This window comes from Quercus robur, chromosome 2, assembly GCF_932294415.1.
Source record: "Quercus robur chromosome 2, dhQueRobu3.1, whole genome shotgun sequence".
NCBI classification, from domain to species: domain Eukaryota; kingdom Viridiplantae; phylum Streptophyta; class Magnoliopsida; order Fagales; family Fagaceae; genus Quercus; species Quercus robur.
Window position 1 is genome coordinate 89,805,771 of NC_065535.1, and position 25,874 is coordinate 89,831,644.

The following is a 25,874-nucleotide window of genomic DNA, read 5'->3' on the forward strand; positions in this document are numbered from 1 at the left end:
CTTCCCTATAATTTCATACAATATTTATCTTGTTCAGGATAAATGTCCATAGTGATATATAAATTTTTTTTCCATATTTTTTTTCCTGCTTTTTATGGACCTAATTTTAATTGGTTTCCAAAGTTTGACATTTTATTTTGTTGGAATATTTTAATATTAAAATTTAATTAAATAATAATTAGTAAACTAAGTATGTGTTTGGCTCCAAATTAAAAAGTCAGTTTTTTTTTTTTGATTATTTTACTATTTAGTTTATTTTTGCTACTATTCATGGGTCCCACTATACTATTTCAGTTAACTTTTACCTTTATTTACAATACTTTTAGCAAAAAGTTTTCAATTTCAGCAAAATAAGCAGATTCCAAACAAATCATAAATGAGAAAATGTGGGAATTATATGTGGTTAATGACTTTTAAGTGAGAAGTTGATTAGTGTTTTTTTTAAGAGATAATTACGATATGCTGCTAATCCTGCACCTCGAACGCTTTCTCTCTTAGACCCCCAATCACTTTATGTACGCAGAGATATTAATTCAGCTATAAAGCCCTCGGTTGAAGTTAGTGTTTTTTGTAAAAGTATTTAAGTCCATATTGATAATGAGAGAGGCTTCTTATTTATTTGTAAGTGTAAAAAGTTAACGTTATTAGGCTTAAGTATTAGACAAGAGAAAATAAGTCTACATGTGCATGGGAAGGTGAGAGGAGGAGATATCAATTGGGCCCTGAGATCCATCTAAAAGACTAAACTCCTCAGTTGACTTATTATTACATGTAACAACTCACTCCTTTTGTGTTCAAACTTCAAAATCATTTTCAATTTTGTTGTGTTTCCTTTTGTATTTTTCAGTATCATATTTTTTCTTGTTTTGGTAAGATATGAGAACCAACGTTTGACATTGTAAACCATACGGGACAAAAGAGTAGTTAACAATATGATGTTAGTGAAATGGATTAGTTAGAGCTTAAGGATATAATTTGTCTTTACGGATTTTACCTAATTTTTTACTTAATTTGACATTAAATATGAAATTTTCCAGGCACCGACAAAAGTAGGAAGCTTTAGTCTATGATATCCCTTTGAATTTGAAATCTAAATAACAACCTTTTTGAACAATTGATTAATCAAAAAGTGTGAGTTGAAAAGTTGCAAATGATTGAGCGTTTGTTTATGTTAATAGCGTGTGGCGGATTAAATTATTCCAACTTTTTATTAAATTTTCCTTTTCAAATATGGAGTGAGGAGAATTTTGTTAGTTCATTGCCATATATGCTCCATTAGTGAGCACTTTTTGGTATTTTCACTGAAGACATTCAAGGTTAAATTCCACCATGCACAACTATTGAATTATTAAAAAAAAAAAAAAAAAATACTAACACTGCGTTAGTCAATATAAAAAATTGAATATGTTCTATTTTTCTTACTCACCCTTTCATTTTGTTTCTAGGGTTGTTCAATCTTGTTAGTGTGGGTTTAGATCCACGTTCATGTTTCCTTGCGTTTGCACATTTCAGCTTTTTTTTTTTAAAGACTAGCACCCGGTGCATTGTTTAAAAAAAGAGTGAATAGTAATTTTTCACACATTTAAAAATTATTTTGCTACAGTGTTTTCAGTTTTCAGCAAAATAAGTTGTATCTAAACAGACCCTTAGTCTCAAACACATACAAACAAACCCTTAGTCTCAAACACAAATGGCAGCTTATTTGGTGGTGATCACGAGCGGAGAAATATGTCTACAAAATCATAACAAATGAATGACCATCTATTTACGGAAAATTATTAGGTACTCCCGAAATATCATAAATACGTACTCCTTCCTCTCATATAAATGGTGGGTCTCACTCATAGTGGGACCCACCATTTATGTGAGAGGAGAGAATACGCTTTTATGGTACTCTGGGAGTACACAATAATTTCCCTCTATTTACAGACACACTCATACCTCTCAGTGATAATTAAACATGTCTCAATTCTTCAATAAACCATTGATTTAATGTATCATATTGATACATTTGTGATCGCTACCCCAACAGAGTTTCCATCTATGTTTGGGATTAAAATATCTTGAAATTTCGAGTTCTCAAAATTTTTTTTTTTTTTTTCTCTTAAAGTAAAGTGATATCATTAACTTAAACAGATACAATGCATTCATCCTTATATCCGAAACCATTTTAGCAAAAGAGGGAAACTCTTTTTTCATCAAATTAACAACCAAAAAAATTGTAGTTCATCAAACCCCATTTAGCTAGGCAATGATCAGCTTTTACACCTTTAGTTCTTAATATTTGTTCAATATTTTAAAATGATCACACACTTTAAAATATTTAATTTAATGCTAGTCCTTATATTTTTAAGTTTGTGTTATAAAAGAGTCTCGGTCCTCAACTCTACCTTTTAAACTTATCTCATATTTTTGTCCTATTCAATAGATGTTTTTACTAACTATCAATATCACCCCAGCTGACAGTGGCGGCTCCAAAATTTTTTTTCGGGATGGTCATCGAGAAATTTAAATTATATAATATTTAATAAAAAAGATAGTTATATCTCATTATTAATGCTGCAAGTTATATTTCTTTTAAAATTTTAGTTAGATAATTTTTTTTTTTTTTTTTAGATTTTTCTTTTTGTTTGTAAATGCTTAATATATTGTTAAAAGGACCAAAGTTTGACTACAAAGTTATTGTAGTTTAAGACTACAACTTTTACTAAACAAATTAACATGACTACATATTTTGAAAATCTAACTGTTGAATTGTATGCTTTTTTATGTTCTTAAAACACATGTCAAGTTTCATGTTAATCGGATGTTATTTACTATTTGATCCATAAACTTATTTTTTGTGTATAATTTTAGACTACAAAAACTTGAAAATTAAACATTTGATTGATGACATAAGCTATTTATTTTTAATCTTCTTGAAGTTTTGCAAGCATTGAGCTTATAAGAAAAAAAATATAATCTAATTGTGGAATTGTTAAAATTCATATCAAATAAAAAAATATTGAGTGGAGTTGTAATCTTAATCTACAACCAAGTTTGTTGCTAAATTTTATCCAAAGTTTAATTATATTGGACTTAAAAAAAATTTAAGGTGATCACACATTTTTTTAAGGTAATAAAATCATAAAATTTTTAAATTTTATATATAATAATGAATTTTTTTCAAAGCCAGAGTCGTCCTATCACCACCCTGCCTCTAACGTGGAGCTGCCGGTGCCAGCTGAAGTCAAATCTCTTCTTAATAAAGAGATTTCTTTATCTGTACATATTGCAAAATATAGCTGCATCAATAATTAATGATCTCATGTATGTACAAACAGAAGAAGCTGCTTATAGCAATGTGGTGTCACCCATCTGATCAAGAAGTGGTTTGACAAAATATGATGAATCTTAATTACGAGATGTCATGACTTCTTGTCATGTAGTACGATCTAAGCCTGCATGGTCATTGGTCAATATGCACGTTATCTGATTTCCTTATGATCCACACAAGGCAAACTATTTCCTTTAATTTATAGCATCAAAATAGACAATTTTCATTTGCATATATGCGTTGTTTGTCTTATAGATTTATCTTCATTTGTAATTTGCATGCGTTTTATATTTGTTATTTTATAGATTTCTGCATGATGAGGCGGTGCATGCCAACAAATTCATAAACGATATTACTCCAGATTGCATCACGACAGGTATTGCTTCAGTAAGAAACTTGAGATTCATTGACTTTTTTTTTTTTTTTTTTTTTTTTTGGCTGGGTAATTTGTTATTAAGGGGGATCAAACCCCGAGCTTAACAAGGCCACAAGGCCCGGGTACCACTTAGGCACAAGGCCTGGTGGTTCATTGACTTTTTTTTTATGAACAAAATACAGCTTTAAAATAATAATAATAAAAAATTAGGAAACAACAAACTTTGTCTTATCTCTCTCATGAATTAACGAAGCGACGATTAAGGAGGAAAAAAAGGGTATACGGTACTATCCATCTACTTTCTTTGTACTTTTGTTTTCGTTAATTATATTTTTAAATATATAACATTATCTTTTAGACTTTCAAAAAAAATAAGAAATGAAGGTCATGGAGACTTTTATTCACTTTGGGCACTGTGAGAAGCACACATGCACACAATCAAGAGTTATTTGTAATTTTGCGAACAACAAGGCTTCGTTTAATGAGTACTATAATTTATAGTCTATAAACTACTACTAGTATAAAAAAATAAAAATAAAACTTTGTCAAATTGTCATTCTTCAAAAGCATACAACACTTCTTATTAGTATTACTATATTGCAAAAGCATACAAACTCTTCTTAATACTTCCATGTAATTCGGTATCTTGTTTGCCAAATCATTGGGAACAAAATTTATATGTTTTTGTGATAGCTCTTCGTCATTTTCCATCATCAAGTGCTCTCTCATCACCGGGAGTCTTGTGATTTTGTGATAATGTGTGATTCTCATTCTTCCCATTACACAAGAGAACATGAATTCTAGTTCCCCCCCTCCACTTGTCGAAAAAATTATAATAATTAACGAGGTGCCCTCTCTTGGATGTAATTAAATGAGTCAAACCTTTAATTTCATGTGGGACTCAATCAAATTTTGGTCAACTCCTTGATTTGGCTTGGCTTATTTTAAGACAAATTAGTGAAACTCTAAGCAATCATAAGAGGTGGTGTCTTATGTATCAGTTATATATAACATTTTTTTTTTTATATTGTGTGGTCCCATCGTTAAGTAAATAAAATTCACACAATATGAAAGAAATGCTGCATATATGTAATTGATAATCAAAGTTTGTATCGAATTGTCCATATTTATAGGCTCAAATTTTAGTTTAAAAAAAGAAAAGAAAAGAAAAAGTGAAGGTCTAACTTTTAAGCCCAACTATTTAGAAGTCACAAGTTATTTTTATCAATAAGTTTAGCTACACAACTTTTTTCATTTAATTTTTCCCACTGTTAATGAGGTAGAAGTTATGAATGGTAAAAAATAAAGTGGTGTTAATGATATGGTCATGTAAAAATCAATAGTATAGTTTGTTGTGCAAAATGTTGTATATGTAGGGGATTACTGATTTTTCATTGAGTTGAGCTTGATTAGATCAAAACTCAACTTGACCAAGTTCATTTATACCCCCAACGTGCAATCTAAAGGCTCCAACCTTAATAAAGCTGTTGTTACATTAGTATTACTCCAAATAGGAATTTTTTTTTGTAACATTATTTTAATTTTTTATATATATTTTCTTTATAAGTAATATTAAAGCCATCACAAATTTATTAAATAAACATTACAATCTTATATATCAAGAATCACAAAAAAATAATTAAAACATTTATTTTTTATATTGTTAATTAAAGTGGCATCAATCACTTTCATTGACATATCAATTTATGTGGAGGTTTGATAAGAAACGACCAAGGTAACTGGCTGATGGGGTTTTCTAGGAACATTGGGCAAGCCAACAGCTTCATGGCTGAGTGCTGGGTGCTACGGGATGGCCTGTTGCTGTGCCTTCAACAAAATCTGCAGAATATTGTTATAGAGCTGGATGCTAGTGCTCTAGTTGCTGCACTTAACAGCCCTATGTATGTAAATGTTGTGGTTTCCCCTTTGTTTGATGATTGTAGGCAGTTAGTTGGCCGGTTTTCTCAGTGCTGCATCAGACACATTTACCGTGAGGCTAATATGTGCATTGATAAGTTATCCAAATTAGGATTAGTGCAGGATTTAGAGTTTGTGCTGCACCACAGTCCGCCTGTGAACTTGGTTCAGCTTATTGAGGATGATAAGTGTGGATTGTACTCTAACAGGAGGTGCCCTGTACCTCATTCTGTTTCTTTAGTTTAATGAATATCCATTTCACCAAAAAAAAAAAAAAAAAAACATATCAATTTATAGGATTGAGATCTTCTAGAGTTCCTAGGGTACTCTACCATGTAGATTTCTTTTAATCTTAATATTTCATTTATAATAAAATGTCTAGATTTTGCCATATCATTAATCCATTAACAAATCTACAAAAATAATGATTTTAAAAAATAACTACTCATAAATGATAGGTATTACCTTAAATGCGAATAGTGGCTATGACCTTGCAGCATTAAATGCAAAAGAAATTTGCTTATTTAGAAAATTGATTATTATGCACATAAACCAAAAAACATATATATATAAAATTGATATATGAATGGCATAGACACCTGACTTTTCATTCCAAATTTTTTAGTCTTCTATTAATTTTATTAAAATTAAGCATATACATGTTTGTCTTTTCTTTTTCAAGTACATGATTGGTACTTAAGATCATAAAATATGATTTTTCTATGTCCCATTTCAGTCGAACCTATGCTTTGAAATTAACAACCAAAATGATTTGTGGAACAAATTGAAAAATGAAGAGAGGAAGGAGAAGATGACTTCAGTTTTCTTAGAGACCTGATTTAGGTAAAAGAGGTAAGGCAATAATTATCATTTATGAGTAGTTATTTTTTAAACCATTATTTTAGGGGATTTGTTAGTGGATTAATGATATAGAAAAATCTGGACCTTTTATTATAAATGAATGGTTAAGATTAATAGAACCCTATATGGTAGAGTACCCTAGGAACTCTAGGGGATCTCTAGGGGATCTCAATCCCAATTTATAGGTTTTTTTTACCAAAAAAAAAAAATTATAAGTTCTTTTTTCCTTAGTAGTATTCCTATCATTATTCTTAGTATTTTCCTGTTCTATTTTCCTTCTTTCCTTACTTAATATTGTGATTGGTCACAGATTTGTCAATGGTAGGCATGGTCGGGCCTATGGGAGGGAGTCTACGGTCTACCTTCAACTTGTCAAAATCTTCTGGTGTTTGGTGAAAAAAAGAGAAACAATGAAAAGAAAATTGCCAGTCTGGAATCTACACAACTTGCAAATATACAAGAATAGGTAGATTTTTTTTTCTTCTTTTTCTAATACAAGAATAGGTAGATTGTCATGCACTTGGGGCATCCTTGTATGCAGCATTTTTTGGTGCATTCAGATATGTCAATGAAAGAAAATTGGAATACAGTATATATATATATATATATATATATATATATATAGAGGAGATATTAATTGCCTTGTTAGGCATAGGCCTCATATAATCCCAATTGCGTAGTCCCTTATCTTTATTGGAAGAGAAAGTTTATCGACACAAAATTTCATAACCGGTGACAGATTATTAGTATTGAACTCAAACAAAAACTAATAAAAATTTGTAGAAGTATTATGAAATATTTTTGTAGAAGTAGCATTAAAACATTTCAAACTCACTATTCGATGCACACAGGTTGACATTACTAGACTGACAAGTACTATAAAATTCATAGAAATGGAGGTTGTCCATGGGCAAGAGATGCAGGAGCAGGGGTTTGAGTTCCTCGTGTCCCACATTAGTTGTTCTTAATCAAGCCACATGAAAATTATTAAATAATATACGTTTGGGCCACTTAATTACTACTAGTGACGTCGAGCTCATCGAGCTGCTTCATCGCCAACCATGCTTGACTTGTTGGTTAGCTGAGAGTTTTTTCTAACCCCAAGATTAAGGTTCAAAGGTTGGTGTAGGAAAAAGAAAGAAAATGAGCTACTTCATTGAAAATGCAATATTCAACTCATGTATGGTAATTTGAGAAAAAAAGTGGTACAAAACTAATGGATAGTTGCAAACTCAAGAGAAGTCATAACATTATAACAAACATTCGAACATGATGACTGGAGGACAAGTTCAATCCTCTAATTGATTATTGTGTTAGGAAACACCTTTTTTGTTGTTTGCCTAGGGTCCGTTTGGATTAAGCTTATTTTTGCTGAAACTGAAAACACTGTAGCAAAATAATTTTTAAATGTGTGAATAGTGTCGTGGGACCCATTTTTAATGAAAAAGTTGCTGAAAAGTGGAATTTGTGGGTCCGTGAACAGTGCACGAATGCACTGTTCACGGTTGACTTGGTCAAATAGTGCGGCTGGGAAAAAAAAAATAAAAAATTCAGAAAACGCAGACTCTGAAAACGCTGGATTCATTTGAATCCAAACGAGCACTTAGAGTTATCCCATTGGGTTTTGTATAGTTTCTCTATTTTGCATTTTCAAAAAGTCTTTTTATTTTTTATTTTTTATTATACAAATCGATCACTTTTAGAACGTATTTTATATTTCATTATGTACATTTAATTAAATTAATTTTATAAATTTTATTTAACTTAATTTCCAACATACAAACTCATGTGGTGTCGAATTAAGATAGACCCACGCCCACCACCAAAATGGAAACCCAATACCGAAATAAAATATCCAAATCAACAACCCCCAAATCATCAATATTACGATACTATAGTGACCTCCAAATTGTCGCCACACTACCGTTCACAAACTTATCGTCGCCACACAACTACAACGTTCAGCATTACGGACTTCATCGATCACTTTTAGAAAGTATCTTATATTTCATTATCTACATTTAATTAAATTAATTTTATAAATTTTATTTAGCTTAATTTCCAACATACAAACTCATGTGGTGTCAAATTAAGATAGACCCACCACCAAAATGGAAACCCTATACCAAAATAAAATATCCAAATCAACAGCCACCAAATCATCAATATTACGACACTACAGTGACCTCCAAATCATCGCCACACTACTGTTCACAAACTCATCGTTGCCACACAACTACAACGTTCAACATCACTGACTTCATCGATCACTTTTAGAATGTATCTTATATTTCATTATCTACATTTAATTAAATTAATTTTATAAATTTTATTTAGCTTAATTTCCAACATACAAACTCATGTGGTGTCGAATTAAGATAGACCCACCACCAAAATGGAAACCTAATACCAAAATAAAATATCCAAATCAACAACCACCAAATCATCAATATTACGCCACTATAGCGACCTCCAAATCATCGCCACACTACTGTTCACAAACTCATCGTCGCCACACAACTACAACGTTCAACATCCCTGACTTCAACTTCGCCACGTACGCGTGGGAGTGAGTGGAGGGAGAGGTTTTGAGATCGATTTATTTTCTTCAATGTGAGAGAGTGATAGAGAGAAATTATTATTTTAATAAGGGTGGAATAAAATTTGGGTTTAAATGGTATATAAAAGCTAAGGTGATCTTGTATATTTAGAAGGCCATAATAGCGTTTGTATATACTTTTTGTCAAAATGCATGACTAAATGTAGTATTGTTTTTTTCCTCACTCTTTATCTGCAAGACTGCAACATCCTCTATAACAAAAAAAAATACTCTAATTTACAGTATCGGGTGTGAATGCCCTTTTTTTTTTTTTAAAAAAAAATGGTTAAAATATAATGGTACAAAACCGGACTCTAAATTCTCACTGTAAATACCTAATTTTACACACATAATTTAATTTTAGAAGAAGGCAAAAAGTTTGGGTCTCTCACATTTAAATTGAAAAATATTTGTATTTATGTATGAATCATTTCCTTTGTCTTAACTTTGTAAAATAACATCTACTAGTAAATTACGTTACTTGAGACCTTTATTTCTTCTTATCAATTACTCCTATAAAAGAGAAATGACACTCAAACAATAATAGGCACATATTTAATTTATTAAATTTAAAGCCAAAGTAATAATACTTAACAAGAAAACATGATAGAGTGGAGAACCTTCTTCTTCTACGTGGGTGTTTGGCTCTATCTATCACTGACTAGCAACAAACAATCCGTACCAAAAATCCATGAGAAAAAAGGTTCAAAGAGTTCCACTTCCTAGGCTATGGGGTCCAGAGAACTCCCATTAACATTGCCTTATTTTTTTTTTTTTTTAATCACAAAGAACACCGTATCCTATGCTTCCTCTTCTACTCCTTCCAAATATTCTCTCTCTCTCTCTTTAGACTTTGTGACTTTTAACCATTTTTTTGTCCCACACACAAGGGAAAGTGATCTCTGGTACAGACATACAGATTGGAAGTGGAATAGAAGGACTAAAAAGATTGTGATCAGGCTGAAAAAAATTGGTAAAAAAGCTCAAAAAAGAATTACATTTGAGTGCACATTTCAAAACCATATAAAAAAGTGTATTTTTCTTCTCAAGATAATTATTTTTTATTTTTTATTTTACTTGGGGTATTAAATGTGCATTGAAGTTGATGCGAAGGTTCCTTTGAAGTCAAATAAGAGCCTCTGCCTTGCATCTGATGAAATCATCACAGCGTGCGTTATCATCTCCTTTTTTTTTTTTTTTTTTTTTTTTTTAACCCTTTTCTTTTTACCACTGAATTGTAGTATTAAATTTAAATACTTGGTTTGGTATTTTTTTTATAATTATTTTTGAAAAAAAAAATTAAAAAAATTTTTACTTTACAAAACGAAAAGGTCTATGAAAAAGTTTTTTTTTTTTTTTTTTTTTTGAAACTATGAAAAAGTTGTACCTACCAAAATAATCAGAACACAGACACTGATTATTGACCTTGTAGTAAATTTTGCACCTTCGTTAGTTTTATTAGTTACTCTTTTTGAATTTTCTCCTCCTGGCACCATTTATTTCTACCATTTAAAACTCGCATTGAATTCTCTCTCTCTCCATTTGACTCCCAGGAGGACCATTTAACAGTGAAAACAAAAAGAGGTAAACTTCTATGGTCTCCATCAAAATACTTATTATATGCAACAAAACCCACAATCCATCAAGCCTAAAAATCTTTCTGGGCTTCTCCTTTTGGTCTTGGTCTTGGATTTGTTTGTGGGTTACACATGGAATTCTTCTTACTATTTGATTCATTCTGAAAGCTGCAATCTTGGTGTGTGTTTTTTTTTCTCAACCTTTCCTAAGAAAATATGGACAGGGTTTTCTTAGAAATCAAAGAAAGGAGCTTCCTTGCACCCTCACAACACTATTACCCTTATGAGACACTCCAACCTCCAACAACACCCAATACTCAATCTGATCCTTTCAATTTGAACAACAAGGTCAGTCCAAGTATACTCCTCATCATTATAATTCTTGCTATCATTTTCTTTCTTTCTGGTTTGCTTCACCTTCTTGTTAGATTCCTTCTGAGACCAACAAATAGAGACCCAGATGATTTGGAGAGTGTGACTGCTCTTCAAGGCCAACTACAGCAACTCTTTCATCTTCATGATGCTGGGGTTGACCAGTCCTTCATAGACACTCTCCCTGTGTTTCATTACAAAGCCATTATAGGATTGAAGAACCCATTTGACTGTGCTGTCTGTCTGTGTGAGTTTGAGCCTGAAGACAAGCTCAGATTGTTGCCAAAATGTAGTCATGCCTTTCACATGGAGTGTATAGACACATGGCTCTTGTCCCACTCCACTTGCCCACTCTGTAGAGCTAGCTTGCTCCCTGATTTCTCTCCAAACCACAATTGCTCTCCCATTGTACTTGTTCTTGAATCTGGAAGTGAGAGCTCCAGAGAGATTGTCTCAGAGGCTGGTCTTGGCAGAACCAGCTCACTTGGAGTAACCAATCCCCATATGTCTTTTCGTTGTGACAATGATCATTTGGGGTCTACCAGAATCGACAAATCCTGTGAATTTGAAACAAAAGAGGATGCCAATGATAGCCCAACAGTAATGGTGGATTCAGAGGAAAAAGTAGTGCCAGTTAAGCTTGGCAAGTTCAGGAATGTGGATGGTGGTGAAGGCAGTACTAGTAGCAACAACAATGTGGATGCAAGAAGGTGCTTCTCTATGGGGTCATTTGCGTATGTAATGGATGACAATTCTTCGTTGCAAGTGCCCATTAGAAGCACCCCAATGAAGAAGCAGTCAAGTAAGAAGCCTAATTTGCCATTAACACCTGGCCATAGAGCAGCAATGTCTGAATGTGACTGTGAATCCAGAAGAGAATTCAGGTTCAATGGGCTTGAATCAATCAAAAGTTTTGAAAATCATGGAAGTGCTAGCATTAGCAATATTAATGGCAATAGCAATGCTATTGGGAGGAGCAAAAGAGAGAGCTTTTCTATATCAAAGATTTGGCTAAGGGGAAAGCAAGAGAAGCCTAATGCAGCTGCTGATGCATCAAGGCGAGCCGTTTCTTTACGGTTTCCATTGCACCGCAATGTTGTAGCTGGTGAAGATTTGAAGGGCAAGAATGTGAACAGTGGTTCAAGGAGGTCTCTATCTGAAATTGACATTGAGAGGTGGAAGCATGGAGGGAGTGAATTGGATTGTGAGGAGGAAAGGCAGAGCTGTAACAGTTTGGATTCTCAACCAAATGCACCATCTTTTGCAAGGAGGACATTGCTTTGGCTTATGGGAGGAAAACAGAATAAGGTTGTTCACTCATCCACAGATCCCAATGTTTAGTTTCTTTATAATTCTTTTCTTTGATTTTTTTTTTCTTTTTTTAGTTCTTAGATAAATTATCACTTTGATTCCTTAAATGTGAAAGATCTGTAATAGAGAATAGAAAGAAAACAATTTGAAGTGTGAAAGAGATCTGATTGCAAGGTTTGTGCATTTCACTGCAAAATAGTAAAATACTTGTTTCTAGTTAACGAAATTAAACTAGTTAGATCAATTAATTTTGCCCTTCTTGTTTTCACATTCTAAAAAATTTTGCTGTTTAGTTTAGAATTATGTGTTTTCAACTTTTCATTTATATTATAGTATCCTCTGCCTCTGGGTAGAGGTTTTGATTAGTACCTTTTTTTCCCTACTCTATATGGCTATGGGCCGATGGGCAGGGGGTTTTCAATTTTGGGTAACTTTAGAAATATATTTTTTAATACTTTGGTGATCTATTTTTTGCTCATGTCGTTCTTTTTGTCATTCATCATAAAAAAAAAAAAAAATGTCGTTCTTTTTGTCACCTTGTGATTGTATCTTCCCCTAGTCCAAGGGCAACAAGTTTGAATTTTACCTGGCAATTTGTCTCTCTTTTGGTTTTTTTGGAAATATTGTTTTTCACATATATTTCAATGTTGGTTTTAAAACTTTGTTTTTGTTTGGAAGAGTTTATTTTTATTGACTTGTTAAGTAGAGAACTTTAGGTGTGGCACATTAGGTTCTCTAATTAAATTCAAAAGTATAACTATATTGAATTTGATGATGTTTAGAAAAGACAACACTATTTTTATCTTATAGAGGAATATTATTAGTTTACATTGTACTATCAATTTTCCTATCTATATCTATACACACACATATAAAGATGTGGTGTCCTAATCTTTCACTTTATGCCCATGAAATACCTTGGAGATCTTATGGACCGATGGTGTGGTGGACTGAACTTGAAAATTTCGAGTTTACATTATACTTTAGACCAATAGATGTGCATGTACTCCTGGTAGTTACCAAGTGTTTGAATTTAATTGAAAAACTTAATATTCCGAATTAACAATACTGTATAAGGTGTGTAGCTAAGTTTTTCTCTAATTTTTTTTTTCATGTAAAGCATGTTATAAGTTTCTCATTGATTGTGACAGGAAGTAGTTAGATACTCAATTTTTAGATGGTCATCTGGATCTAGTAGTACAATAAATGTAAAGTTGGGAATTCAAATCCGAATTGAACACAACTTTACTCTTACTTGTCCGTCAATTTTTAGATGGTCATCTGGATCTAGTAGCACAATAAATGTAAAGTTGGGAATTCAAATCCGAATTGAACACAACTTTACTCGTAGTTGTCCATCAATTTTTAGCTGAAATTGCTGCCAATGGCTCCCAAGCAAGGTCACTCTGGTTACAGGCTGGTGCATTTAATATACAGGCAAAATTTTTATCTGTAAAGACTGGTGTGTATTGAGGGACTAAAACATTAATGGTTGATGTTTAATAAAGGTCACGGGTATGGTTGGACGCCGCTGTCTTGAATAATTTGTGGTATGGCACCTAGCCCTTTAATGTTCTCTACTCATTAAATTATGAAAATTACTTAAAAACCAATGTATTGAAAAGAATAAAACCGGAATTCACAAAGCAAAAAAAAGAAGAAAAGAATAAAACAGAAGAAGAGAGTTATTACCCTAGATAGAGTCTCTTGCCACCTTAAATACCCACAACGGCCCATTCACTTTCTTGCATTTGTTCACTTGTACTTGTACATGCACAAACTGAAGTCTATGATTGCCCTATCATATGATTAGGCTAGGCTAGCATCTCCAACAAATGAGACATATTTTTATCCAATTTGGAGAATAAAAAATGTAGTTTTTTTTTCTTTTATTACCTATTTAAAAAAATACATCTTCTAACACCTTCTAATTGACTCTATATCATTTTTTATATCCCATTTGAATATTATTATTTTTTCAATCTTCCTTCTTTTATTATTATTATTATTATTATTATTATTTTGTGAAAAAGAAAGAGAACGAGGAAAGAGAAACTATATTTTAACTCTTTTATTCATTTATTGATAGACAAAAAACATATTGATTCTTTGTGATAAATTAATTGATTAATTAGTCAAGTTTATTAATTAATCAAATTAACATATAAACGCGTGGTAGTACAAACAAATCACCAATTGAACTAAGTGCAACGGAAAATAAATTGACACGGTGATATGTTTACGATTGGGGAAAACCAATACGGCAAAAACCCCACTGAGTGATTTTAAGATCACTACTCCCGAGAATCTATTATTATCACAACAAGCGGTTACAAGTAAAGGAATCCCAGTACCTTATTTCAACCTACAGTTGAACTCTTATCCCAATACCCAATTGGACTTGTTTTGTAGTGACAATCTCTCATTGTAATGCACGACTCCCAGTACGTGACTAACTAATTGCGCGGATCTTAGTACGCAATTTCAATCACCAACTAAAGAAGGTTGTTGGCTACAAAATTCTTCAATTCATCCAGACGATGAAGATCTCTCATTGTAATGCACGACTCCCAGTACGCGACTAACCAATTGCGCGGATTCCAATACGCAATTTCAATCACCAACTAGAGAAGGTTGTTGGCTGCAAAGTTCTTCAATTCATCAAGACGATGAAGATCGAGAAGATGCTTGATCACAAAACCCTATGGTGTACAAACACAGTAACTTCTACATAAGAACGATGAACTAGGGCAAAATCTGTCCCCGGTCACAATTTGGTTGAACAAAGTTTGCTCAACACTTGTGCAACTTGTGTTACCTTTGATGGCCCTTAAAATAATCTTTTTATATGTCTAGAGTTGTAAGAAAAGAAAACCCAAACACATAATCACGGATTGGAAGAAAACAGAACAGAAAATCTATTTTTCTTAAACCTCGATAGATACCCTTTCTGTCGAGCTGCTGTCAAGCCACGGGGCTGGAATAACTCTTCAAGCTCAATAGATGGCTAGCTGTCAAGTTTTAATGAACTTGCACTTTTTAGCTTGAATCTTGGATAGACTTACATGGCTTCAACACTTGATCTTGAAACACAGTTTCTTGAACAATTAAACACATCCTAGATCTATCAAAATACAAGTAAAATGCATTTTGTCAAAGAATTAGCTAATTATATAAAATAGTGACATATGTTCCTAACAAGTGAATCACATATGTTTTAACATTTATGATGGCCATTGAAGGAGTATTTTATGGGTTTTACTCTCTAAATTATAGAGAATTTTGTGAATAGAGCATCGGTTGGTTGGAGATGAGCTTTTTCATAGTAAATCTTTAATTTCCAAGTATTTGGGGTTAGCTACGTGAATGGATTGCAATATTGGAGTGGTAGGTCAGATTATTATTATCTACCTATCTCATCTCGTTTTTGAAGCGGAAGAAAAATTTATACAGGAGGCAATGAAATAGATGTATTTTGTCATCTTAATATGGTGAATCAGTGAAGGAGTCATGTGACCCTCACAATTTTGAAAATTTGATTATAACATATGTATTTTTAAAAGTTTTTTTTACAATTTGGACATTCAAAATTTTGACTGACACCTCCCAAAGAATTCAAAATTTTGAACTATGAACCCCTTAAAAAGAAAAAAAACTGCCAAATGAATTGGTGGCCTTCACAAAAAAAATGAGGGGTAGGTAACCCCCTAAACAATAGTTTTTAACTAAAAAGATTTTTTTAAATATAAAAAAAAAAAAGAAAGAAAAAAAAAACACACACACACAAATAAAAAAATGTATATATGTAAATAAATTGAGTATATCATTATTCGGATTCCCAAGAAAACATTTTTGGTTTTGTCATTGGAATAAAACCAGGTTCACCCAATGATAAAGAATAGAAAAGTTTTTTTTTTGGTTGTTGTTGAGAAATAGAGAGACTAGACAATAGTTACAACTTACAAGGTTCTGGAATGTCTACTTATTTATTATCATGTCCTATTATCATTATAAATAATGTAGGATTTGAACTAATGACGTTCGTTGACTATCATACTAATAAGATAGCTATTTTTTTTAATAAAATAGAGAGTATAATATTCTAAAGGTAAATGTGAGGACGCGATTTGTAACGACCCGTAATAGTGTTGGGTTCGCATGTAAAAAGGCTCAAACAATATCATTTGTAGAGCGTGGGTTTGAAAGGCTAGGCATTGGTCACAAGACCGTGGGTTTTCCATGGTATTCATACATAATTAAAGTGGGTGCGCCCTAGGAGTCTTTCTCCAGGAGGCGGGTTGGGAGGCTCTGGTTTTTGGCCATTTTTCCCAGCCTCCCATGTGGTGCATTAACCTTTATATTATATAGCCCTTCTTGGTTGATCTTAGCCCTCCACTTGTTGGTCAGACAGGTGCCAACTTCTGTACCCGTCCCATTAGCTGTCCCTCCTTACTTTCTGTTAGTTGCGATGATCGAAGTCGTCCTACCCAGGCGTCTTTTCTCATTAACATGGTCAGGTCGCAGGCTGGTGCATTTAATGCGGAGGGGACGTGTTTACCTTGAACCAATTTTGCACCGTACCTCCACGTAGGCCTCATTCTACTCGCATCCCCTTCAAGGGGCTATTTGGGGATAGCCTTCATCGAGACGTTGCTCTTCCCCTTGAAGTCCTGGAGTGCCGAGGAGAGGGTCGTCCTCAGCTGTCCCCCTTGACTCCTCGGCCTTTCATCATTCGTCCTCGGCACACACCCTCCTCGGCATGGGCCCTAAGCCCTAATAGAACGTGGGCCGGATCATAAGTTCCCTGGCCCCACAATAGCCCCTCAAAATCCTGCTATCCGACTCCTCGGGCGGATAGAAGGGTTTTGATGACATCAGACATCTGCCAATGCCTGTCAATCCTTGTCACCTATCGATTCCCGAGACTTTTCATCTGCCCGAGACACGTTCCTGGAGCCCTTGGAAGGCGAAACGTGGCCTCATTAAATACGGGCGGCTATGTGTTTCCCACGTTCTACGGCATGATGAAGATCGAACGGTGGTGATCCCTTGGTCTTTATGGGCGGGAAAATTTGTGCAGTTTACCCTAGAAAGTATAAAAGATTTTTTGGAAAGGATCCGCCTCTTCAGTTTTGCACTTATGAGTTCTAACGCGTACACCCTGGGTTCATCTGAACTTTCATCCAAACTCAAGTCTATCTCCAGCACAAAAAGCCTATCCGAAGCGTCTTTCCTCTTTTATGTAAGTTTCCTGCTTCCATTGACTCGTGATTTTTTTTTTTTCTGGGTTTATTTTTCTCTGGTTCCCTTTCTTCTCCTGTCGTTGGTTGAGTTTATTTACTAAATCATAGAGATGGCCAAATCGAGACTGAGGAAATTAGTTGATACTGAGGAGGCGATGAATAAGTTCATTGCCGATTACAAGATTCCTCCCAACGTAAGTCTGAGGCATTGTAAGATGGGGGAGTGGCACTATAAGAGGGAAACGGGCGAGGTAGTAATTCCCGTTCTCGCCTTTGTAGAAGGGGGGTATGAGAATTCCTATGGGGCCGGTAACGAGGGGTTACCTCAGGCACTTTTGATTAGCCCCCACCCAGTGTACCGGCAACATGTTTAGGATTCTGGGTTGCATGGATGCTCTAAACGAAAAGATGGGGTTAAGACTGACCCACCATGACGTGAATTGGTGCTATAATCTCCAAGATTTGAAAGGGAAATCCTACTACATGAAGACGAGAGACGAAAGGGTTCGACTAATTCAATGCCTCCCTGATTCCAACAAGGGGTTAAACAAGGATTTCCTGATCGTCTCCGGTGAATGGCATGATGGCAATCCATGCCCTATAGTAGAAGGAAAGCCAGGTGGGGTATAGGAATGGAAGGGTGCTAACCCTTTACGCCATTCTAATCTGATGTGGTTCGGTAACTAACCATGTATATGTGTTTTTCTTTTGCAGATCCACACGCTTATCAACGGCATTTTCATTTAGTTAACCGGGTGGACTTGGAGATCGTTCTACAAGCGGCAGTTTTCGTAAATGACGGAGATGGTCAAGTCCGAGCCGCTCACAAAATATTAGGGTACGCTCCCGTTTAGAAGTCATTTGCCGACCCTATGCACGTGATCAACAAGAGCCGCCCTCATCTTCCAAAAATTACCGTGGTCGAGATAGGATTTCTAATCTCCGAAACACCATCTGTCCCAAGGTGCATCCCATTGGTGGGCCCCTCCTCGTCTCATCAAATAGCGGAGGACGAAGGCGAGTTAGATCAACCCGAGGAAGGGTTTGGGGTGTTTGACCTAGCCAACCAATCCAAGGATCCTCTTGATGATATAGGTGACCCAGCCTTGTCTGAGGCGGAATTGTCATCAGCAGGCACATCTTCTCAAGCCGAGATGGGACTCAAGAGAAAGCTCCCGACCACCCTACTCGAACTCCTCGAGGGTCAACCAGGGAAGGATGCGCAGGGAACGACACAACCCAATGCTCCTTCCCCACCACCTCAGCCCCAGACTGTCCAAACTAGGTCATCTTCCACCAAGTCACAGCCACCATCCCCCCGCCCCAAACTTCCTGTTCCTTCCCAACCAACTCTGCCTCCTCGGCCGGAAGGCACTGATTCAAAGAGAAATAGGAGCCCCAAGGGCAAGGAAACCATGGATGGGGGAAAATCCCAACCTTCTAAGGAGAGGGAGGAGGCCCCGCGTGCAAAACAACTGAAGATTGGGCATCAAAGTAAGGGCAAAGAGACTGAAGTCCAATCTTCCCAAGGCAAGGGAAAGGGGATCGAGGTCCAGTCCTCGCCAAGCGCCTGGCTTCCTGCCCCAATGCTTCACGGGGGTCCACTGTTGGAAACTGCATCCATGAGGGACCTTGGAGATGGCGAGGGTGGCTACGTGGCAGACGCACTAGGGAGAACCATGCTACTACCCACTGACATGGATGGGCTGAGGAAAATGAGGATGCAGGAGGTCTTCCTCAGTACTAAGAGATACTTGGGCATGGTAAGGCTCTTGAAACTTAAAACTTTATTAACTCTCACTCCTGGTCTGTCATTCACGGTGTAGTTATTTCCCTTGGCAGGCTCTCCAGGCCACCTATAGGATGGAGGAAGAAGTGAACAATAAGAGTAAGGCGGCTGAGGATGAATGCTCCAAACGCCTAATGGCCGCGCGGACTCTCCAAACTTCTGAGGAGGACCTTGCCAAGGTTAAGACTGCCCTAACAGATGCTATCCGAGAAAGGGATAACGCCTCGGCGGGTTTAGCTAGTGCTCAAAAACAGGCCGAGGACCAAACAAAACGCCTGCTAGAAGCCGACGATCAGTTGCGAATAGCCAAGGAGCTGATCGATCACCTAAATAAAAGACTGGCCAAGGCAAAGCATGACAAAGGTGTGGCGGAGTATGCCCGTGACGAAGCCATAAGAGCTAAGCAGGAGGCCGAGTTTGCCCGAAACGAGGCTGAGGCTGCCAATGAAACGGCCAAGGATGATGGTTATAATGCGGGGGTAACTGAAACTCAAGCCATCCTTAAAGCCCAGATTCCTGGAGTATGCAGGCTTTACTGCTCCCAAGTTTAGGAAGAAGCCTTGAAGCGAGCTGGGGTGAATGCTTCATCCGACTTGTGGAAAACAGAGAACATATTCTACCCTACAGCCATCCGTGAGGCCACCTCAACCAGCTCCGTGGCTGTGAGTGACCAACCCGAGGAAGGGGTCACTCAGTCGGAAACCATACGGGTCGACGCCTCTCCTGGCGAGACGCTTAAAGAGGGAGAACTTCAGGATGTGATAGAAACATCTCAGCGTATGGATCCCGAGGTACCCAAAGAGGTTGCTGAGCCCGTGGTTGGCACTCAAATGCCTAATGCTGAGGAGCCAGCTATACTTGCCCAGCCCCTACAGGCAATTCCCCTTGCTGTGGTCCCCAAGAGTATTGACACTGACCCTGTTCAGCCTTCCCCAGAAGGGACTATCCTCCAGGGTGTCGAAGCTGATCCCGTTCCGCCTTCCCAGGACGTGGCCGTCGCAAAACTAAAGAAGTAGAAACCCTAGCCAGGCTTCGTACTTGTTTTTGGTTTAACGATTAACTTGTTTCTTTTCCATTTTGAAAACTTTGTAATCTACTAGTAGTTTGAACCTATTGAACATGTATGTATGGAATCCTTTTCTTCCTTTTTTCCTTTGGTTACTTGTTAGTTGCCTTTGTTGATACGTAATATTGTTTATGAATTTTGAACTAATTACCTTAACACGTATGAATAGTTGTGCATGCGATAAATTTAGAATCATGTTTCAGAACGTTAGCTTACCTGCACCTGCAGAGCCTTGAACTTATTTCTAACCTCCATTCAATGGAGGCACAGGCATCATCCGAGATGTCACGTTTAGTTGCTAGGTCCTGCTTAGCATCCAGGTTTCTTTAAAGTAGTTGGCTTCCCCATAGGTTTGAGTCTGAGGACTATGCAATACCTTGGTTCTGTCCAAAACTTGATAGATATTTAAGTAGTTGGTTTCCCTATAGGTTTGAGTTCGAGGACCATGCAATACCTTGGTTCTGTCCAAAACTCGATAGATATTTAAGTGGTTGGTTTCCCCATAGGCTTGAGTCCGAGGACCATGCAATACCTTGGTTCTGTCCAAAACTCGATAGATATTTAAGTAGTTGGTTTCCCCATAGGTTTGAGTCCGAGGACCATGCAATACCTTGGTTCTATCCAAAACTTGATAGATATTTAAGTCGTTGGTTTCCCCATAGGTTTGAGTTCGAGGACCATGCAATACCTTGGTTCTGTCCAAAACTTGATAGATATTTAAGTAGTTGGTTTCCCCATAGGTTTGAGTCCGAGGACCATGCAATACCTTGGTTCTGTCCAAAACTTGATATTATTTAAGTAGTTGGTTTCCCCATAGGTTTGAGTCCGAGGACCATGCAATACCTTGGTTCTGTCCAAAACTTGATATTTAAGTCGTTGGTTTCCCCATAGGTTTGAGTCCGAGGACCATGCAATACCTTGGTTCTGTCCAAAACTTGATAGATATTTAAGTAATTGGTTTCCCCATAGGTTTGAGTCCGAGGACCATGCAATACCTTGGTTCTGTCCAAAACTTGATATTATTTAAGTAGTTGGTTTCCCCATAGGTTTGAGTCTGAGGACCATGCAATACCTTGGTTCTGTCCAAAACTTGATATTTAAGTAGTTGGTTTCCCCATAGGTTTGAGTCCGAGGACCATGCAATACCTTGGTTCTGTCCAAAACTCAATTTTTGATAAGTAGTTGGGGGAATTAACCCCTCGACTATGGCATGAGACCTTGGTTTTAGGGGAGTTAGATCCTCGGCCAAGCTCCTAGAACCATCCGTGCGACCGACGCTATGAAGCGTAGCCCCTAGAGTAAAGAAACATAGCCCCTAGTGGAATTTTACGCTAGAACACTACAACCGGCTGTTAGAAATGACAAGGGAACTGTCTTGACCTACCGCCTATGCCAACACACAAGCCTTCCCCACAGACGGCGCCAATTGTGAGGACGCGATTTGTAACGACCCGTAACAGTATTGGGTTCGCACGTAAAAAGACCCAAACAATATCATTTGTAGAGCGTGGGTTTGAAAGGCTAGGCTTTGGTCACAAGACAGTGGGTTTTCCATGGTGTTCATACATAATTAAAGTGGGTGCACCCTAGGAGTCTTTTTCCAGGAGGCGGGCTGGGAGGCTCTGGTTTTTGGCCATTTTTCCCAGCCTCCCATGTGGTGCATTAACCTTTATATTATATAACCCTTCTTGGTTGATCTTAGCCCTTCACTTGTTGGTCAGACAGGTGCCAACTTCTGTACCCGTCCCATTAGCTGTCCCTCCTTGCTTTCTGTTAGTTGCGATGATCGAAGTCGTCCTGCCCATGCGTCTTTTCTCATTAACATGGTCAGGTCGTAGGCTGGTGCATTTAATGCGGAGGGGACGTGTTTACCTTGAACCAATTTTGCACCGTACCTCCACGTAGGCCCCATTCTACTCACATCCCCTTCAAGGGGCTGTTTGGGGATAGCCTTCATCGAGACGTTGCTCTTCCCCTTGAAGTCCTAGAGTGCTGAGGAGAGGGTCGTCCTCAGCTGTCCCCCTTGACTCTTCGACCTTTCATCATTCGTCCTCGGCACACACCCTCCTCGGCATGGGCCCTGAGCCCTAATAGAACATGGGCTGGATCATAAGTTCCCCGGCCCCACAGTAAATATTATTATTATTTTTTTAAAATTATAAGGGTAACTTATAGCTTTGCCAACAAAAACTGTGTTGTATCAGGTTTGAGCAACTTTGTTTTTCCGAACTCCGGCTTGGCTCCCTAACCTGATCAGGAAAGGGCTTTTAATTACCCAGATTGTTGGGTCCATAATGATAATGGGGTAGCTGGGTGAACTTGGCAGCCGACGAGGCCCATGTGTTCTTAAATAGCCCCAGGCCTGTCATTGCTCATTGGTCCATTTGCTAGTATTTAGAGTATGTGTTTTTTAGGTTTTTATTTTTTTTATTAAAAAAAATTGGTATTAAAACAGAATGAAAGGAAAAAAAAAAAAAAGGTGAGTAGACTCTATCTTTACAACCAGGTATACTACCTAATACTCTACTAGCTCAAACAGGTGTGTTGCTTCATATTTATACAACACAAAAAAAAATTATTTCAAACTTTTTTTTTTTTGAGAAGAAAATTTATAATGTAGCGGCTTATAAGACCAACCAAATATAATATATATTAAATCATAGGGTTCATTAAATCATTTGTACAAGTCATATAACTAATAAGTAGGTTATGTGACTAAAAGTATACATATATAGTCTTTTGAGTTGTCATGAAATTAGAGGTAGTTTCATCCAAATTGGTGTAGAAAACTCTTTTCAAAACACATTAGCTATCCTTGACAATTTTACCATCAAGTACTATAACCAGAATTCTATTGTCCAATAAACAATTACATAAATAACACATACACGAACACCCCCCCCCCCCCCACCTCCCCAATAAAATCACAAATAACTTGCAAACATAGTATTGAATAGTATTGGAACTTTTTTTTTTTTTGAGAAAATTTCAACCTATGGCGTCCACTCCTAATGATAGTTTTTTATTATCAAATCAAGACACCAATCGATTTTTGGTGTAGGTGGAGATTGAACCCCAGATCTCTTATTCAACCGTTAGAGACTTTACCAGTTGAGTTAATTGGAATGGTGGTTAGTATTGCATAATGCCTCATTTTACATGAATGGTGGTTTTTATCATGAATTTAATTAATGGGACACATTTGTTTTGTGAGAGGGAGGAATATATATCACATCATAATACTTTGAGAATTTTTAATAATAAATCGAGTTTAGGGAGGTTAAGGTTATATAGATGGTTTTTCCTACCATTTCCATCAACATAATTCTTATCCCGGCCATGTTTTTTTTTTTTTTTTTTTTTTTTTTTTTTTTTTTTAATTTATTTTTTTTAATTTTATTTATTTTAAGGGTGTTAACTAGTGTTGTGTGAGTAATTTTGTGAACAGTAACAGCAACACCAACGTTTGCACTTTACTCTAATGCATTAGGTCCGGGGTATAGTGCAAAATTGGAAAAGTTAAAGTAAGCAAATTGAACTAGCCCTAATTAGAGGGGTAATGACTTAAAGGGAAAAAAAAAAAAAAAAAAATAGGGGTAAAGTGTAATGGAACAAACAAAATCACATGGCTGAGTTGGAACAAGGTTTGCATGCCTAAGAAAGACGGGGGATTGGGTTTCCGTGATTTGAAGTCTTTTAATCTGGCCCTCTTAGCAAAACAAGGTTGGCGCTTATAGTGCAATACTGGTCTTTAGTCCACTAGGTCATCAAGGCACGCTACTCCCTCATAGTGATTTTCTCCATGCCGGTTTGGGTTCTGGGCCATCCTTTGCATGGTGGAGTATTGTTCTAGCTGGCCACTGATGGCATATAAGTGACATAGCCTTTGTGCACATTTGGCATGATAAATGGCTTCCAAGACCTTCCACCTTCCGAGTCATATCACCACAAAACACCTTACTCGAAGAAGCTATTTTCAACTCACTCATTCATGCCGCCACTGGGGAATGGAACACGACCCTAATCAAACAGATTTTTCTCCATGTTGATACCGAGACCAACCTCAGCATCCCACTTAGCCGACGCCAGCCCATGGATCGTTTAGTCAGGGGTTACATGCCTAAAGGCAACTTCTTTGTCACCATCGCATACAAGGTAGCTCTATCTCTTGCTTTTGATATAGCTTTAGTGAGCACATCAAACACCTAAGACCAAGGTTTGTTTTGACATATGGTTTGGAACCTCAGAATTCCAAAAAAAAAATCAAAACTTTCATGTGGAAAGCTTGTCAAGATATTTTGCCCACGAAGGTCAACCTTTGTCGTCGCCAAGTCCTTGAGGATGCTACGTGTGAAGCTTGCGGTTTGGATTCTAAGACTATTGGCCACCTTTTATGGGACTGTCAGCGAGCCTGCGAGACTTGGGAACTTTCAGGAATTCTGTTTGATATCACTGGAATTCACTACAGGGACTTTAAAGATCTCCTATGGTACCTCATCCTTACCAAATATGTAGATAGAGACTTGCTTGTACTTATTGTTACCATGGCTTGGTGCATGTGGTTTAACAAAAACAAAACACGCCTAGGCAGTCCGAGACAACCTAGCCATGAAATCCTCCACAAAGCCTGCCTCATCCTGAAAGAGTTCCAGCTTATCCACTTTCGGACGCCTCATCACCACCAAGCCCAAGACTCATGCTGGGTCCCCCCAACCTCTCCGTACTACAAAATCAACACTGATGTTGCTATTTTTAATAACTCAGTGGGCATCGGTATGGTAGTTCGGGACAACGAGGGATCGGTGATAGTAGCCATAAGTAAACACCTCCAGTTACCCTTGGGCCCATTGGAGGCTGAAGCCAAGGCAATGGAGGAAGCTATCTCTTTTGCATGGTATATCGGAGTCCAAGATGTTATTTTTGAGACAGATTGTAGCACTATCTTTGAAGCTCTCAATGGGTCCACCACACCCCCTGTTACTATTGTAAACCTCATTGTGGATATTTAGCATAGACTACAGGATTTCAGACAAAGTCATCTCCAACATGTGAAGAGGTAAGGAAACAAACCAGCACATATTTTGACAAAGCACACCAAAGGAATTGATAATTTTGTAACTTGGATAGAGGAAAATCCACCCATTATTGGATCAGTTGTGATTCAAGATGCTTTGTATTAATCTTCTTCATGAATAAAGTTACCGTACTTCCCATTAAAATATATATATATATATATATATATATGTATCAGATACATATAATGTCATCAAATTACAACACGTTTAAAACATAAATTCTTCCAAGACGTACATATATGCTCTTTAGTTTAAAATATCATCTTAAACGAGCATAACTTTAAACCCTGGCTATCACAAACACAAACAATGTAATTACCATGATTGATATGGCTCATAGGTGACCTTGACTTTTCCCGCGGAATAATTAGC

At 36.6% G+C, this 25,874-nt stretch overlaps 2 protein-coding genes across 2 annotated transcripts; both read left to right on the forward strand.

The window, feature by feature from the left end:
- Positions 1-10,596: 10,596 nt before the first annotated feature.
- LOC126715727 (RING-H2 finger protein ATL13) lies at positions 10,597-12,555 on the forward strand. The gene has a single exon (XM_050416492.1). It carries the CDS (start codon positions 10,863-10,865, stop codon positions 12,357-12,359), a length of 1,497 nt encoding a protein of 498 aa, XP_050272449.1. The 5' UTR covers positions 10,597-10,862; the 3' UTR covers positions 12,360-12,555.
- Positions 12,556-24,701: 12,146 nt separating this feature from the next.
- Positions 24,702-25,436, forward strand: LOC126705267 (uncharacterized). Its single transcript, XM_050404160.1, has one exon. The coding sequence runs from the start codon at positions 24,702-24,704 to the stop codon at positions 25,434-25,436; it is 735 nt and encodes a 244-aa protein (XP_050260117.1).
- The last annotated feature ends 438 nt before the right edge of the window (positions 25,437-25,874 follow it).